We start from the raw sequence: 13,695 nt of genomic DNA on the forward strand, positions 1-13,695 counted from the left end.
TTAGAACGTATGACAGATAGCTTTACCTCCGGCAGAGGGATGTTGTTCGGCAGCAGAAATATATTGAGTGCTGGAGGCCCTCTAACTGGAGGTCGGAGGAACAGCAGAACGTCACAGTTAATTGGCATTCCCAGTAACCACTTAATGGTATCTCTGACCAGCCCAAAGGCAGAGAGGTGAGGAACCTTCACAACCACATGAGTCTCTGTGATCTCCAGCGGCTCCAAGATTTCTGTTCCATCATCAGTCTTGTGGACGACAGACAGCAGGCCTTCAACCTGCAGCGCTGTGAAAGCACAGAGCTGTTAAACTTTGTTTTACTGCGAACAGGTTCATCCCTGCCTCATTCAATTTTTAACATTTGAGTTCAGAGATCAAATTAATCTAGTGCAATTAACTCTGAAGCATCACAAGGATGTACAACTTCCATCCTTTATCTGTTATTTCTGAAGTCATGATCATTTTCCTGCCCTATATGTGATCTGTCAGGATGTGTACATTTAGTGTTATGCATAAACTCAACTACAATATTCTGTTTTCGTTTTGCACTGCAGCAGTTATTTCACAGATCTTTCCAGTTTTACTAATTCATTTTTTCACATTGAAGACAGTAAAGTCTTTACCATCCTTTGTTTCACAGTGTGGGAGGTGGAGCTGACAGACAGTATCATCAGGACACTGGATATCAAACAGAGGCCCTGCAGCCATCTTGCCAGCTGATTGGAGTTGGCTCTCATCCCATTGGACAGTCCTGTAGCAGAGCTCCACCTCCTGAGCCACAACAAACACCAGTCCAGTTGAAGAACACCTGAACCCACCTGGACCAGGACACCTGAACCTGTAGGACACAGACGGTGGGATTACCACAACAAACCTGTTGAACCCTGAGAGGTTTTCGCCTCCGAGGCAAAAAGATTTTCAACTCACTCAAACCCCACTATAGGAGGTTTTAAGGGGGACGGTGAAAGATGCAAGGAAAACACTCAAGTAAAGAGAAACATAATCACACATAAAACACAAATATATAAGGCATATCAGGAGACTGCTGTGGCTCAAGAGAAGAAAGCTGTGGGGGAAGAAGGAGATTACCTGTATGAGACTCGTGTAGATTCAGTTTGCAGTTCAGGCGTGAAACTTGATGGAGGCTGAGAATCAGAGAGGAACATTAGTTATTTTACTTTAAATAACCAATTTATGTTTGAATTAAAAAATCTTTAAAATTTCTGAAAATATAAAAGTCAAAAGTTTTTACAAAAAGTAAAAAAAGCAAACATTGGTTTAAGAATATCTGAAGATGTGTCTAGCTCTTATTGTGTGAAGGTAGTTGGTGCCACATAATAAGGTGAATAATACTGGTAATACACAAACATCACAAACTGGCTCAGTGAATGTGAAGAGGTCCACAAATCAAGTGGATATTTTCCAAAGTTGAAGACTTAGGTAGAAAGCTCCCCTTTTGTGTTTACATTACTGCTAAGAGTTTCCTTACTGAGCTGGGCTGAGGAGAGCACAGAGAGAAAAGAGCATTTTGGAAGAAATGCGACTGCAGTCATTTGAAAATAATCTCACCACAGTTTATATCAGATATTTTGACAGCAGTCATGTTGTCAGACTGTAGAACTGCTCAAACCGCAGACAAGACCAAACTCTCTGACCTTCCACAAATACAACTGTCTGTAAGCGAAGTATTGATCGTTGATCAGGTGATTGATCAATTGTCACCTCATACTGACAGATGACAGATTAAGGGTAAAAAGGGGGTGAATCTCTCCAGTTCTGTCTTAAGGAAATTGAATGTTTATGTTTAATTTATTTACTGAATTTTCAGAATTTTTGTTTTCTATTGTCTGCTGTATGTTGAGTCCTTAAATCTATCTGGAGTATCAGGACACAATGGTTCTTCTCTCACCATCATCAGTTTTGCGTCATCCTCAAATATGTCTGGCTTCTTTGTGTCGTCCTCTGATGCATCTGGCTGTTTGTTGTCCACAGACACATCTGGTTTTGCATCTGTCTTTGGGTCCAGTTTAACATTAGGGTCACCTGGTGGGAAGAGAAAACACAGCAAACATCAGAAATCAGCATTTATTGTTCCTGGTTTTCTGGTGGGTGTGCAGCAGTCTGAGTGGATGTGTCCAAATATCTGCTACTGAGTCAACTAAGCTTGTGATATGGATATGCCTGCTGTTTGTAGCTGCCTTTATTCAGTGAAATTCTCCTGCTGCAGCCACATGTTGGTTCTGTATATATGCTCTGAGATGATCAGCATAAATACACATGTATTACATACATTTATTCATTAGGAAAGGAGGTGAGAGAGGGAGAGGACAGAGAGGGACGTTCCTGTGCTGATAACATTTGGGAGCTACTTCCACCATCAAGAGCCACAAAACGACAACAGGCTGGACTTAGAGTGCCTGGTGTGCAGGAATGCTGATGCCAGACTTGTCTTTGAGGCTGAGAAGGGGCAAAAGCCTGTACGATTGAGTTCAAGTAGATGCTGCAGACCCAGAAGTCTCTCTGTAGGCAGTATTAGTGACTTCAATTTGAATCAGATGGCCGTGGCTAGCCAGCGGCAGTCAATGAGCAGCAGAGTTTAGGCTGATAGGAGACCAGTCGCACCACTGCATGGTAGACCATCTGTAAGGGTTTCACTGTCTTTCAAGGGTGAACCACCAGAAGGAGACTGCAGTAGTCATGGCGTGAAATAACCATGGCCTATACCAAGAGTTGGGAGGTGTACTGAGTCAGATAAGGCCTGATTTCTCTTACGGTGTATAGTGTGAAACTGCATGACTTGGAGACAGATACAGTATGGTCAGAGAATAATAGCTGGTCATCAAACATGACCCCTAGGTTTCTCACAAACTTTGTTCTTTACAGAGAGTATCTGCACACATTCTGAAATTTAAATGTAAAGTTTTTTAAGATATTGACAGAGAACATCTCTGACCATGCTGCTCGTCTGAGGTGCATTTCAAGTAGGTTTGGATCATCAGTAAATTGTTGCATTTACCCATGACCTGCATGTGAGGTGTTTAGGGAACATTAGTAAATTGATAAATCGATACATAATACACTAATATTACTTAGTCTAATTCTCATATATACCAACAAAACTGAATTAAGAAAAAGTCCAAGTCAGGAGTGAAACCCAAGACCAAGTGAACAACAACAGTCCTACTGCAGGATTAAGCTTTAACCAGCACACTGCTGTTATTCATCCTGTTATTCCAGAGTTAAATATGATCAGAGTTCAGTCATTAGTCACATATTGATATGCTCATAAATTCATCACATTTAGGAAATGTGTATTTTATAAATATTTTGGTGATGAAATAAGCATATGCTAATTTTACAGTCAGATTGTACTGATGACAGGTTGGTGAGGAGACGGGGACAGTGTTTCAGTACTCACATCTTTTGAATCTTGATTCATCTTCTGTGTCTTCCAATCTGTAAGGACAAACACAACCACAACAGTTACAGAGTGGAAAATAATTATGAAACAGTGATGATCTCAGATCCATCTCAGCCAACTGCATATGAAGTGATCCCATACTAATGGATCCTGATATAAAATCAGGCCATTTTAGGGCATAAATAACCTTTCTGCACTAGTCACAACATCCTCTGAAGGGGGGTTTCGGTTTCGGTTTATAAAACTTATTTCAAGTGTTGAAACAAACAGAAACAACAAATTCTAAATATTTTAGTCAGTATAAATATTACAGAGCCTTATAAACGTGTTGGACCATCAGTTATTAATTATAGATTTGTTATTGTCTGACAGATTCAAAGTGTTTTTGTTGATATTTTAAAAACTCATGAGGTGAAATTTGAAGAGAAACAGTCACTGGACTAAACCACAGAAGAAGAAAACTGACTTTACCATTAAGATCCTCAGTGTGGATCAGTATAATATGAGCCTGATGTCTGCAGGTTAGAGTCAACACAACTTTCACATCAGATTCATCTCAGCACAGAAATAAAATATGGAGTCTGACCTCAGAGTCTCCAGTCTACAGTCTGGACTCTGTAGAAAACCACACAGCTCCTTCACTCCTGAATCCTGCAGGTAGTTGTGACTCAGGACCAGTTCTCTCAGATGGGAGGGGTTGGACTTCAGAGCCAAGGCCAGAGAAGAACAGCTGATCTCTGACAAACTGCAGTCCTCCAACCTGAATAAAGAATAAAAGATGTAGATCAAATAATTGATAATCAATCAGATCTGTCCTAATCAATGATGTTTAGTCTAAAATGAGTAGAGTGACTTTGTCCTTCTGTTATTGTGGATCATCATAATGTCAGCCTTCTACAGACATCATCCAAATGTCAGCTCAACATTCAGACACCTGTTCATGTCAACACTGATTCAGAACATGACTGACTGATTTTTGTCACTTGTGATAATTAACTCTGAAAAACAGAGCTCAGCTCAGGTGTATAGTCTCTACTGTGCAGTCTAATAACTATCTTGATGAACCAGAACACAACTCCAATAGCAACTTCAGTCCTCAGGTTCTGGTGATTCTTCACAGTAGTAGAATTAATTGGAAGATGAACGTAGTTGGACTACAGATGTCCTCTCCACTTTACTCACTGATTTGAAAACCTTCAAGAAATTAATTTTACAGAATTTTACAGCTGCATGGATTGAGAGACCCTCCAGTTTAAAGAAACAATGAGTGGTTATTATTACAGATGGGTCTGAATAAGACATCAGATCAATGTCTTTTCCTTTAGCATTTGAATATCTTTATATATGTGATCTGAGGCCAACACCTTCCTCTGAATGAAATTACAAAATGAACTACACAGTTTTCTTAGACATTAGTCCTGACAGTTCACTGAAATCAACTGAAAGATAAAAAAAGTTTTTTCTTCTGTTTCTTTGTACTAATATTAGCTGTGAGGTTTGCGGTGATAAAAATTGACTTTGACCATCGACCACTGGACATTTTCTACAGTGTATTTAGAAAACATTAGTCCTCCCGACTGTGAGAAATACGAGTGTGTGAGTTGTGAAGGTTTGATTGAAGTGAACAGACATTATTCATGACAACTGGCTGAAATGAACTGAACCTGAAGGAATAATTCTCAGTGTGAGATCAGAACAACTGACAATATGGAACAACCACTATTTAAAATGTCATTAATGAATTTATTCTAAATGAATGGATTCAAGTTCTGTGTGAAGACAAATGAGTTTCAGTTGTGGATTAAAGATAGAAGATCTCCAACAGTAACAGACAGTGAACTGACCCCAGAGTCTCCAGTCTACAGTCTGGACTCTGCAGAAGACCACACAGCTCCTTCACTCCTGAATCCTGCAGGTTGTTGAAGCCCAGGTCCAGATCTCTCAGATGGGAGGGGTTGGACTTCAGAGCTGAGACCAGAGAAGAACAGCTGATCTCTGACAAACTGCAGCCCCTCAACCTGAATAAAGAATAAAAGATGTAGATCAAATAATTGATAATCAATCAGATCTGTCCTAATCAATGATGTTTTCTCTAAAATGAGCAGAGTGACTTTGTCCTTCTGTTATTGTGGATCATCATAATGTCAGCCTTCTACAGACATCATCCAAATGTCAGCTCAACATTCAGACACCTGTTCATGTCAACACTGATTGATTTCTGTCACTCGTGATAATTAACTCAGATGCATGTTCCTTACTGTACAGTCTAATAACTATCTTGATGAACTGTAACACAACTCTTATGATACCACAGCTTTAAGACACAGGCCTCAGGTTCTGTTGATTCTTCACAGTAGTAGAATTAAGTTACAGTAACAGACAGTGAACTGACCTCAGAGTCTCCAGTCTACAGTCTGGACTCTGCAGAAAACCACACAGCTCCTTCACTCCTGAATCCTGCAGGTTGTTGAAGCTCAGGTTCAGATATCTCAGATGGGAGGGGTTGGACTTCAGAGCTGAGGCCAGAGAAGAACAGCTGATCTCTGACAACCTGTTGCACTCCAGTCTGAATAAAGAAAAAAAAAACATGTGGATACAATCATTTGTAATTCAATCAGATGTCACAATCAATGAGCTTTTTGGAGGTTCATGTTAAATGATGTTTTGACCCATCACTGGGCTCCACAGTGAGTATCATCATAAATCTGCTGGGACCCATGACAGGAAACACCATTCTCTAATCCTGATCTAAAGTACCTAAAGAACCTGACCAAACACACTCTAAAGCTGCTTGGGCCAACAACACGCAGAAGGCTCAGTGTGCCAGAGTCCCAGATCACACACAACCCCCCATCACAGGTTCAATTCAGTCCAGTATCAGCAGCCACCAGTATGCTAACCAGCTGCAACCAGCTAACTCCACGTCAGGCTGCTCAGCATGTTGCTACCATCAGCAGGATCCTGCTCAACTCACCAAGCTACAGCCCCGTGATCACCCTCAGCTGCCTCATCTTAGCAGGTAACACAGCATCCACTCCTCCCATGGTACTGTCAGCTCCACAACATCTAGTCGGAGAGCAGTGGGAGTGATCTCTAGAGGAACTATGTGCTGTTTTCCTAAATCTACTCTCATGTGTCTGTCCTGCATCATTGAAGTTAGACATGGAGTTCCACAAGGGTCAGAGCTTGGACCAATTCTCTTCACCTTGTATATGCCTCCCTTGGGCAACATGATCAAGAATCACTCAATAAACATCCACTGTTATGCTGATGATACTAACTATATTTATCAATGAAACCAATCAGTTAGCCAAACTTCAGGCATGCCTTAGGGACATTAAGTTATTGTACTTGGCCCTGAACACCTCAGAAAATAGAATAGATCTTTATTGTCACTGTACCAAATGAAACACATTGCCCTAGTCTAGCCCTAGTCACCTTGGAGTTATCTTTGATCAGGATATGTCCTTTAACTTCCACATAAAACAAACTTCTAGGACTGCCTTCTTTCACCTCAGTAATATCACCAAAATCAGACATTTTCTATCTCAAAATGATGCCAAAAAACTAGTCCATGCATTTGTTACTTCCAGGCTGGACTACTGTAATTCATGATTATCAGGCTGCCCAAGTCTGCCACAAGTCTCTTAAGAGTCTGCAACTGATCCATAGTAATGCAGCTCGTTTGCTGACAAGAACTAAAAACAGAGACCATATTTCTCCTGTGTTAGCCTCTCTACATTGGCTCCCAGTCAAATCCAGAATAGAATTCAAAATCCTCCTCCTCACCTACAAAGCCCTTAATGGTCAGGCTCCATTTTACCTCAAAGATCTCATAGTCCCCTACAATCCCATCAGAACACTGTGCTTCCAGAATGCTGGTTTACTGGTGGTTCCCAGAGTTTCCAGGAGTTGAATTGGAGGCAGAGCTTTCAGCTATCAGGCTCCTCTACTGTGGAACCTTCTCCCAGTCTGGGCCCAGGAGGCAGAAACACCCTCTGTACCTTTAAGAGTAGGCTTAAAACTTTTCTTTTTGATAAAGCTTATAGTTAGGGTTGGCTCAGGCCATGAGCAGTGGTACCAGAAAATCTATGAGTTTGTGTTGGACTTTGATTTTTATCAAGTTTATTACTTTAGGAAACTTGTACATTCTCTACTGCTCCCAATCACAAACACACAAATCCATCCAAATCCATCTTTTCACCAGCTGATTTTTAAATCCTCACACAGAAAGTAAAACTGAAACTTTAAAGATTTGAATCAACTACATACAAAGAACTGTGACAACTCCAGTCAGTGAACTCACCTCAGAGTCTCCAGTCTACAGTTTGTACTCTCCAGTCCAGTGGACAGTATCTTCACTGATGAATCCTGCAGCTTGTTGTAGCTCAGGTCCAGTTCTGTCAGATGGGAGGGGTTGGACTTCAGAGCTGAGGCCATGACTTCACAGTGAGTCTCTGAGAGTCCAGAGCCAGTAAATCTGTGATTAGAGAAAATATAAAATGTGTTAGAATAAAATCAGATTGATGATGATGACACAACATAATCAACATCTGCTCTTCACATCTGTGGATCAGCTCATCTCATCTTATTGTGTTTGACATGAAACAATAATTCTCATCACTCTCTCTCAGATCTGCAGACTTTTAATGGGAATCTTTGTTTTGCAGATGAAGGGAGGGAAAATTACGTCACCTTTATGTTTCCATCATGTGATTTGATCCCCAGAGTCAGAATGAAGCCATCTTGTTTAGAAAAACATTTTTACTGTTCATTGTCTCCAAATTTTATTTCTTATCAAACCTGACCAATACTGACTCAGGTGACATCTCATCGTGTTTGTGATGTAAACTAAGAATAATGAAAATATCTACCTAATATCTGATCTAATTTACTAATTGATACTGTTAATGACCACGTCAGGACTTACCGAGCCTTTCTGCAGTTCCTCACAGCTGACATCAGTCTCTGTCGTCCCTCCTTAGATGTGTTGAACCAGTACAGGTTCAACTCATCCAGAACCTCCTCTGACATCTGCAGCATGTAGGCCAGAGCTGAGCACTGGATCTCAGAGAGTTCCTTCCATAAAGTCTGAGGCTTAAAGAGAATTCCTGAAGTCAAAGAGTTCAGGAACTCTTGGATCTCCCGATGAACTGAGTCGTCGTTCATTTCCATCAGACAGTGGAAGATGTTGATGCTTCTGTCAGGAGAGATGTCATCACTGTTCATCTCCTTCAGGTTGTTGATGACTCTCTGGAAGATTTCTGGACTGTTCTCTGTCTGACCCAGCAGACCTCCTAAGAGTCTCTGGTTGGACTCCAGAGAGAGGCCATGAAGGAAGCGAACAAACAGGTCCAGGTGGCCAGTTTTACTTTGAAGGGATTTCTCCATGGCTCTCCTCAGGAACTCATCTAGAGATGGATAAGGGTGATCATCTTTTCCAAAAAACTTAAAAATCCTCCCAAGAAAAGACTCTCTGTATTCTTCACCCAGGAACTTCTTCACTACCTGTGTGTTCCTGTTGGTGAAACAGTGGAACATGTAGACTGCAGCCAGAAACTCCTGAATGCTCAGATGAACAAAGCAGTAGACTGTTTTCTGGAAGATCACACTCTCTCTTTTGAAGATCTCTGTACAAACTCCTGAGTACACCAAGGCCTCTGTCACATCAAGACCACACTGCTCCAGGTCTTCTTGGTAGAACATGGTGTTTCCTTTCTCCAGTTGTTCAAACGCCAGCCTCCCCAGCTTCAGAAGAACTTCCCTGTCAGCCTCCGTCAGCTCCTGTGGACTCGTCTCATGTCCCTCATGGTACTTGTTCTTCTTCCTCTTTGTCTGAACCATCAGGAAGTGTGAGTACAGGTCAGTCATGGTCTTGGGCAGCTCTCCTCTCTGCTCTGTAGTCAACATGTGCTCCAGAACTGTAGCAGTGATCCAGCAGAAGACTGGAATTTGACACATGATGTTGATGCTCCCAGATTTCTTGATGTGTGAGATGGTTCTGTTGGACAGCTCTTCATCACTGGATCTCCTCCTGAAGTACTCCTCCTTCTGTGGGTCAGTGAAGCCTCGTACTACTGTTACCCTGTCAACACACTCAGGAGGGATCTGATTGGCCGCTGCAGGTCTGGAAGTTATCCAGACCAGAGCCGAGGGAAGCAGATTCCCCTGGATGAGGTTTGTCAGCAGCTCGTTGACTGATGACTTCTGTGTGACATCAGACACAACCTTGGTGTTGTTGAAATCCAGTGAAAGTCTGCTTTCATCCAGGCCGTCAAAGATGAACAGAACTTTACAGACAGCCAGCTTCTCTGCTGTGACCTTCTGTAATGTTGGATGGAAAACATGGAGCAGCGTGAGAAGACTGTACTGCTCATCTCTGATCAGGTTCAGCTCCCTGAACGAAAGCAGAACCAGCAGACTGACATCTTGGTTTTCCAAGCCCTCTGCCCAGTCCAGAGTGAACTTCTGCACTGAGAAGGTTTTTCCAACACCAGCGACACCGTTGGTCAGAACCACTCTGATGTGTCTCTGTTGGTCAGGTAAGTCTTTAAAGACATCCTGGCACCTGACATGAGTGTCAGGGTGCTCAATCATCTTGCCGTGCTCACACAGTCCATCTGTAATGTAGAGCTCAGTGTAGATCCTGTTGAGGAGGGTTCTACTTCCTGTTCCATCAGTTCCTTCAGTCACACGTTCACATCTCCTCCTCAGACTGATCTTATGTTCATCTAAAACCTCCTGCAGACCACTATCTGCTGAAAGACAACAAACACTGTCAGACTAAAGACAATCTGACAATCTGATTCTTTTCATCAGCTCCAGAAAAACAAGCAGAGAAAAGCTTTTTCATGTTGTGCTCTTTAGAATCATCTTAAATGTCAGAGCTGTGTGATAGAACAAATGACTCTGTAGAAAACAACAAGTCCTGTTTTCAGAACTGATGACATCAGCAGACAGATGTTCAGTCTTACCTTGTATAGTGCTGGTCTGACTGGCTGTCTGCAGTCCAGGTCTTGTTCTGGATCTTTGTCCACACTGGGGACAGGAGGAGCCTCCTGATGGACCAGACTGGTCCCAATATGAGGTGATGCACCGTCTGCAGAACCAGTGTCCACAGCTGGTAGAGACTGGATCCTTCAGGACGTCCTGACACAAAGAACAGCAGTACAGCTGCTCCTCCACAGAAACATCACTGTTCTCTCTGTGAAGACATTTCTTCATAACTAAACCATCACAGTCACAGGTTGTCGTTTGTGTTTTGATTGGCTGCCAGCCTCTAGAGGGATCTCAAGTAATATGAGCTGGACTGAGGGCAAACACCAGAGGAGGAGAGAGAGAAAAAAAAAAACAGTGGAAGACGAGTGTCATGCTGAATAAAAACCCTCGTCCCTGCAGTATTCTGGTTTCTGGCTGATGTTGAGCTCAGTGTATTTTTGGTGACATGTCCAAAACTCCTCCTGCCATGTATTAAATCTCTACCACCAGAGGAAATTACAAGTGAACTACATTTGAGACTGCAGTGTTTTAATTCCACATGGTCTTCAGTACTGGAATATATAGAGAATAACAAATGACATTTAAACAACAAATCAAAAATTGCCCCCAGGCTACTATGGTAGGATACATTTACCCATTTATTCTTTTTAGTTTTATAATATTGTTTATAATATTGTTTTTCTTTCTCTCTCTGTCCTTTGTTTTGTGTTGTTGGGTTTCTATGTATTCTGTGTATCTGTTGGTCTCTTAACCAGCCCTCTCTGTGTTCCCATCATTCACAGCAAACACAAAGACTCAGTTCAGCCTGTGAGTTACAACCGAAAGCCAAAAGTATTTAGATTTGAAATTGGATTTGACTCTCATTAGATTAGAAAGAAAACTGGATAAATTGCCATCAAACCCCCACGCTACTCATATCCAGTCTGTTCTGAATACAGTAGAAACAGCGTCTTACTCAGAGTCTGAGGGTCCTGGTCCAGGATCATCTTTGGACTGGTCACTCTTCACAGACACAGAGCTGGAGACTGATCTGTCTTTCTTTTTCCCCAAATCACTCATTTTTTTGTTTTTTAATGTGAGAGGTAAACCTGTAAAACTGAACAAACACACACAATAACCATCATCAGGAAAACTTCTTTTTCTTTTTTTGCAAGATTTTTTTTCACTTCACACAAGATGTGTTAGTGTTTCTGCTAATAAGATTCACACTTCAGGTTTTTGTGTCAGTGTTAAACCTTTGTTTTCCACCTCTGCTGCCAAACCTTCAAAATGTCAAAAGAATGTAGTCTGACTGGTCTGACTGGTCTGATGGTTCAGACCAAGTCAGTTCCAGAGAAATGTCTAGTGTCAGTTTGTTGTCATGTGTCTTTGTATCAGCTGATGATAATAACTACAGTTTATGACAAAGTATAAAGAGATGGAAGAATCCTTATTGGATTCTGGCTGAACATTTCTATACAGAGTTGATCAACAGTATTACTGCTTATATCATGAAGTGACCGTAAACAGGAAGCGCAGTGTTTCCTGGATCAGAGTCTGGTCGCCTGTGTTCACTGAGCTTCTCCGTCTCTGTTCGCTCTTCCCGCCTCTCCACGCGCTCACAGCTCGGTCACTTTAACCTGAAATGTGTCGGAAGTAACATGGCAAACAACTCACCAGCTTCTTCTGACCGCAGAAACTTTCACATCTTCACCAACTCCACCAACACTTCCCTCCTGTTCCTGCTCCGTGTCCTAAATAAAAGGTGGTGCCGCCCCTTGGGTGGGCGGAGCGTCGCAGTCGAAACTACCCGTCACTGTAATGATCCAAATCCTGTTTAGAAACATGTCATGTTCTTTGTGGGCTTCAAAGTGATTATAGTTGAGTAAAAGTGAAAAAGGAGCGACGGTCGGAGCAGAGCTGTGAAGCTGAACCACTCAGAGGATTCTACCTGTGAAAAGGAAAACACCAACCAAAACCACTTCACATAAAAACTCCACAAACCACATCAGCATCAAAAGTGTGAGTGACTCCCAGCACAGACCACAGCTGTGACTGGAGACCACCACCAGCTGCAGTACCACTAACAGACACAAGGAACCCCTTTACTGAAACCAGACCTCAGATGTTCAACACTAAAAACTACGAGAAGATAAATGAGAGTAAAATTGCCATGGAAACGTAAATGTTTAAACTGATGTTTTTCTCAAGAGAGTCTGCTGTCATGGTGATTTACGCTGCATCTCTAAACTGCTCGGACCAGTTTATGTTCGTGGTTAACTCGGTGTTACCAGTGTTACTTCTACTCGGCCCCACAGGTGGAAGAACCAATCGATACTGCACAACAACTGAGAGAGACTGACTCTGCAGGACGGGGGTTGTCTAAAGACTGTCAGTCAGTGTGCCCCCCCACCCCCCACCCCCAAGATTATTGGGGGCTGGGGGGTGATAGGGACAGTAGGTTAAACTCCATTCGTGGTACAGGCCTCAGGTGTGTTCATGTGTTTGGGCCAGTTGGTTTCGGCTGCTGATGATGACTGACCACAGGACTGTGGTAGTAGATATGTGATTACACATGAATCCTAAATCTATACTGCTTTGAAATCCATCTGCTGAACATGCAACAGGCAGGATGGAGGACATGTCGATGAGTTTTTCTCTCTTTCTCTCTACTTTCCATAACCAGCTAACTCTCTCACATTTCCTTGTCTTTCTGTCTTCATTATTACATTCTTTCTGTAATATAATGATAGTATAATTATAATAAGTTTGTGTTATTGTTAAATTAAGCCTTTAGATTCCACTGTAATGGTTAACACAACACCCTCAAACCGCCTACTGGTTACAGTGGTACAACCACACACAGTAGCCCAAGGAAACTGTTACCTAGATAAACCTCGATACCTCAGTTGCGTTATCTTTTGACAGGACTCAGTAAAAGCCTCTCGTGGTTTCTGTTGACGTGGGTTGTGCCCCATCAGAAACAAGCAAGTATTGTCCCACCCTTTCTGTAATCTTAAATGTTTTTGTGTTTTGTTAAATATCATTATGTCAAGCCGCATGTGGTGTTTTGAGAAATGCTGCTATGTTTTGACCCTCAGAGCCACCATAGTGCTGTGTAAAGCCACAACAAACTGCTACTACACAAATGAAGAGAGAAAAGTTCTCAGAATAACGAGGTTGTTTTCCCTCTGATGTGAGGTCATGTGAACTCCTGATCAACATTAGTAAAACAGTGATGGACGATCCATCCCAACTCTGATGATCTGTTTACACCACCTGATCTGAATCTGATC

The 13,695-nt window shown here is 42.0% G+C and overlaps 1 protein-coding gene across 24 annotated transcripts in view; it reads right to left on the reverse strand.

The window, feature by feature from the left end:
- LOC108881141 (NACHT, LRR and PYD domains-containing protein 14) overlaps positions 1 to 12,492 on the reverse strand; it is a 33,493-nt gene extending 21,001 nt beyond the window's left edge. For 3 of the 24 annotated variants that reach the window (XM_051078100.1, XM_051078090.1, XM_051078086.1), the window contains exons 1-6: positions 12,077 to 12,236; positions 11,376 to 11,516; positions 10,396 to 10,625; positions 8,352 to 10,179; positions 7,728 to 7,901; positions 5,814 to 5,987 (exon numbers count right to left, since the gene is read on the reverse strand). In XM_051078100.1, the coding sequence (XP_050934057.1) occupies positions 5,814 to 5,987; positions 7,728 to 7,901; positions 8,352 to 10,179; positions 10,396 to 10,625; positions 11,376 to 11,479 (2,510 nt within the window). In that variant the 5' untranslated portion in view covers positions 11,480 to 11,516; positions 12,077 to 12,236. Of the gene's footprint in view, positions 1 to 26; positions 287 to 623; positions 839 to 1,089; positions 1,146 to 1,909; positions 2,044 to 3,418; positions 3,457 to 4,007; positions 4,182 to 5,265; positions 5,440 to 5,813; positions 5,988 to 7,727; positions 7,902 to 8,351; positions 10,180 to 10,395; positions 10,626 to 11,375; positions 11,517 to 12,076 lie in introns of all 24 variants that reach the window. The other 21 variants (XM_051078091.1, XM_051078084.1, XM_051078083.1 and 18 more) reach the window with 19 other exon arrangements.
- Between the last annotated feature and the right edge of the window lie 1,203 nt (positions 12,493 to 13,695).

The sequence above is a fragment of the Lates calcarifer genome, linkage group LG19 (genome assembly GCF_001640805.2).
Source record: "Lates calcarifer isolate ASB-BC8 linkage group LG19, TLL_Latcal_v3, whole genome shotgun sequence".
Lineage (NCBI taxonomy): Eukaryota > Metazoa > Chordata > Actinopteri > Centropomidae > Lates > Lates calcarifer.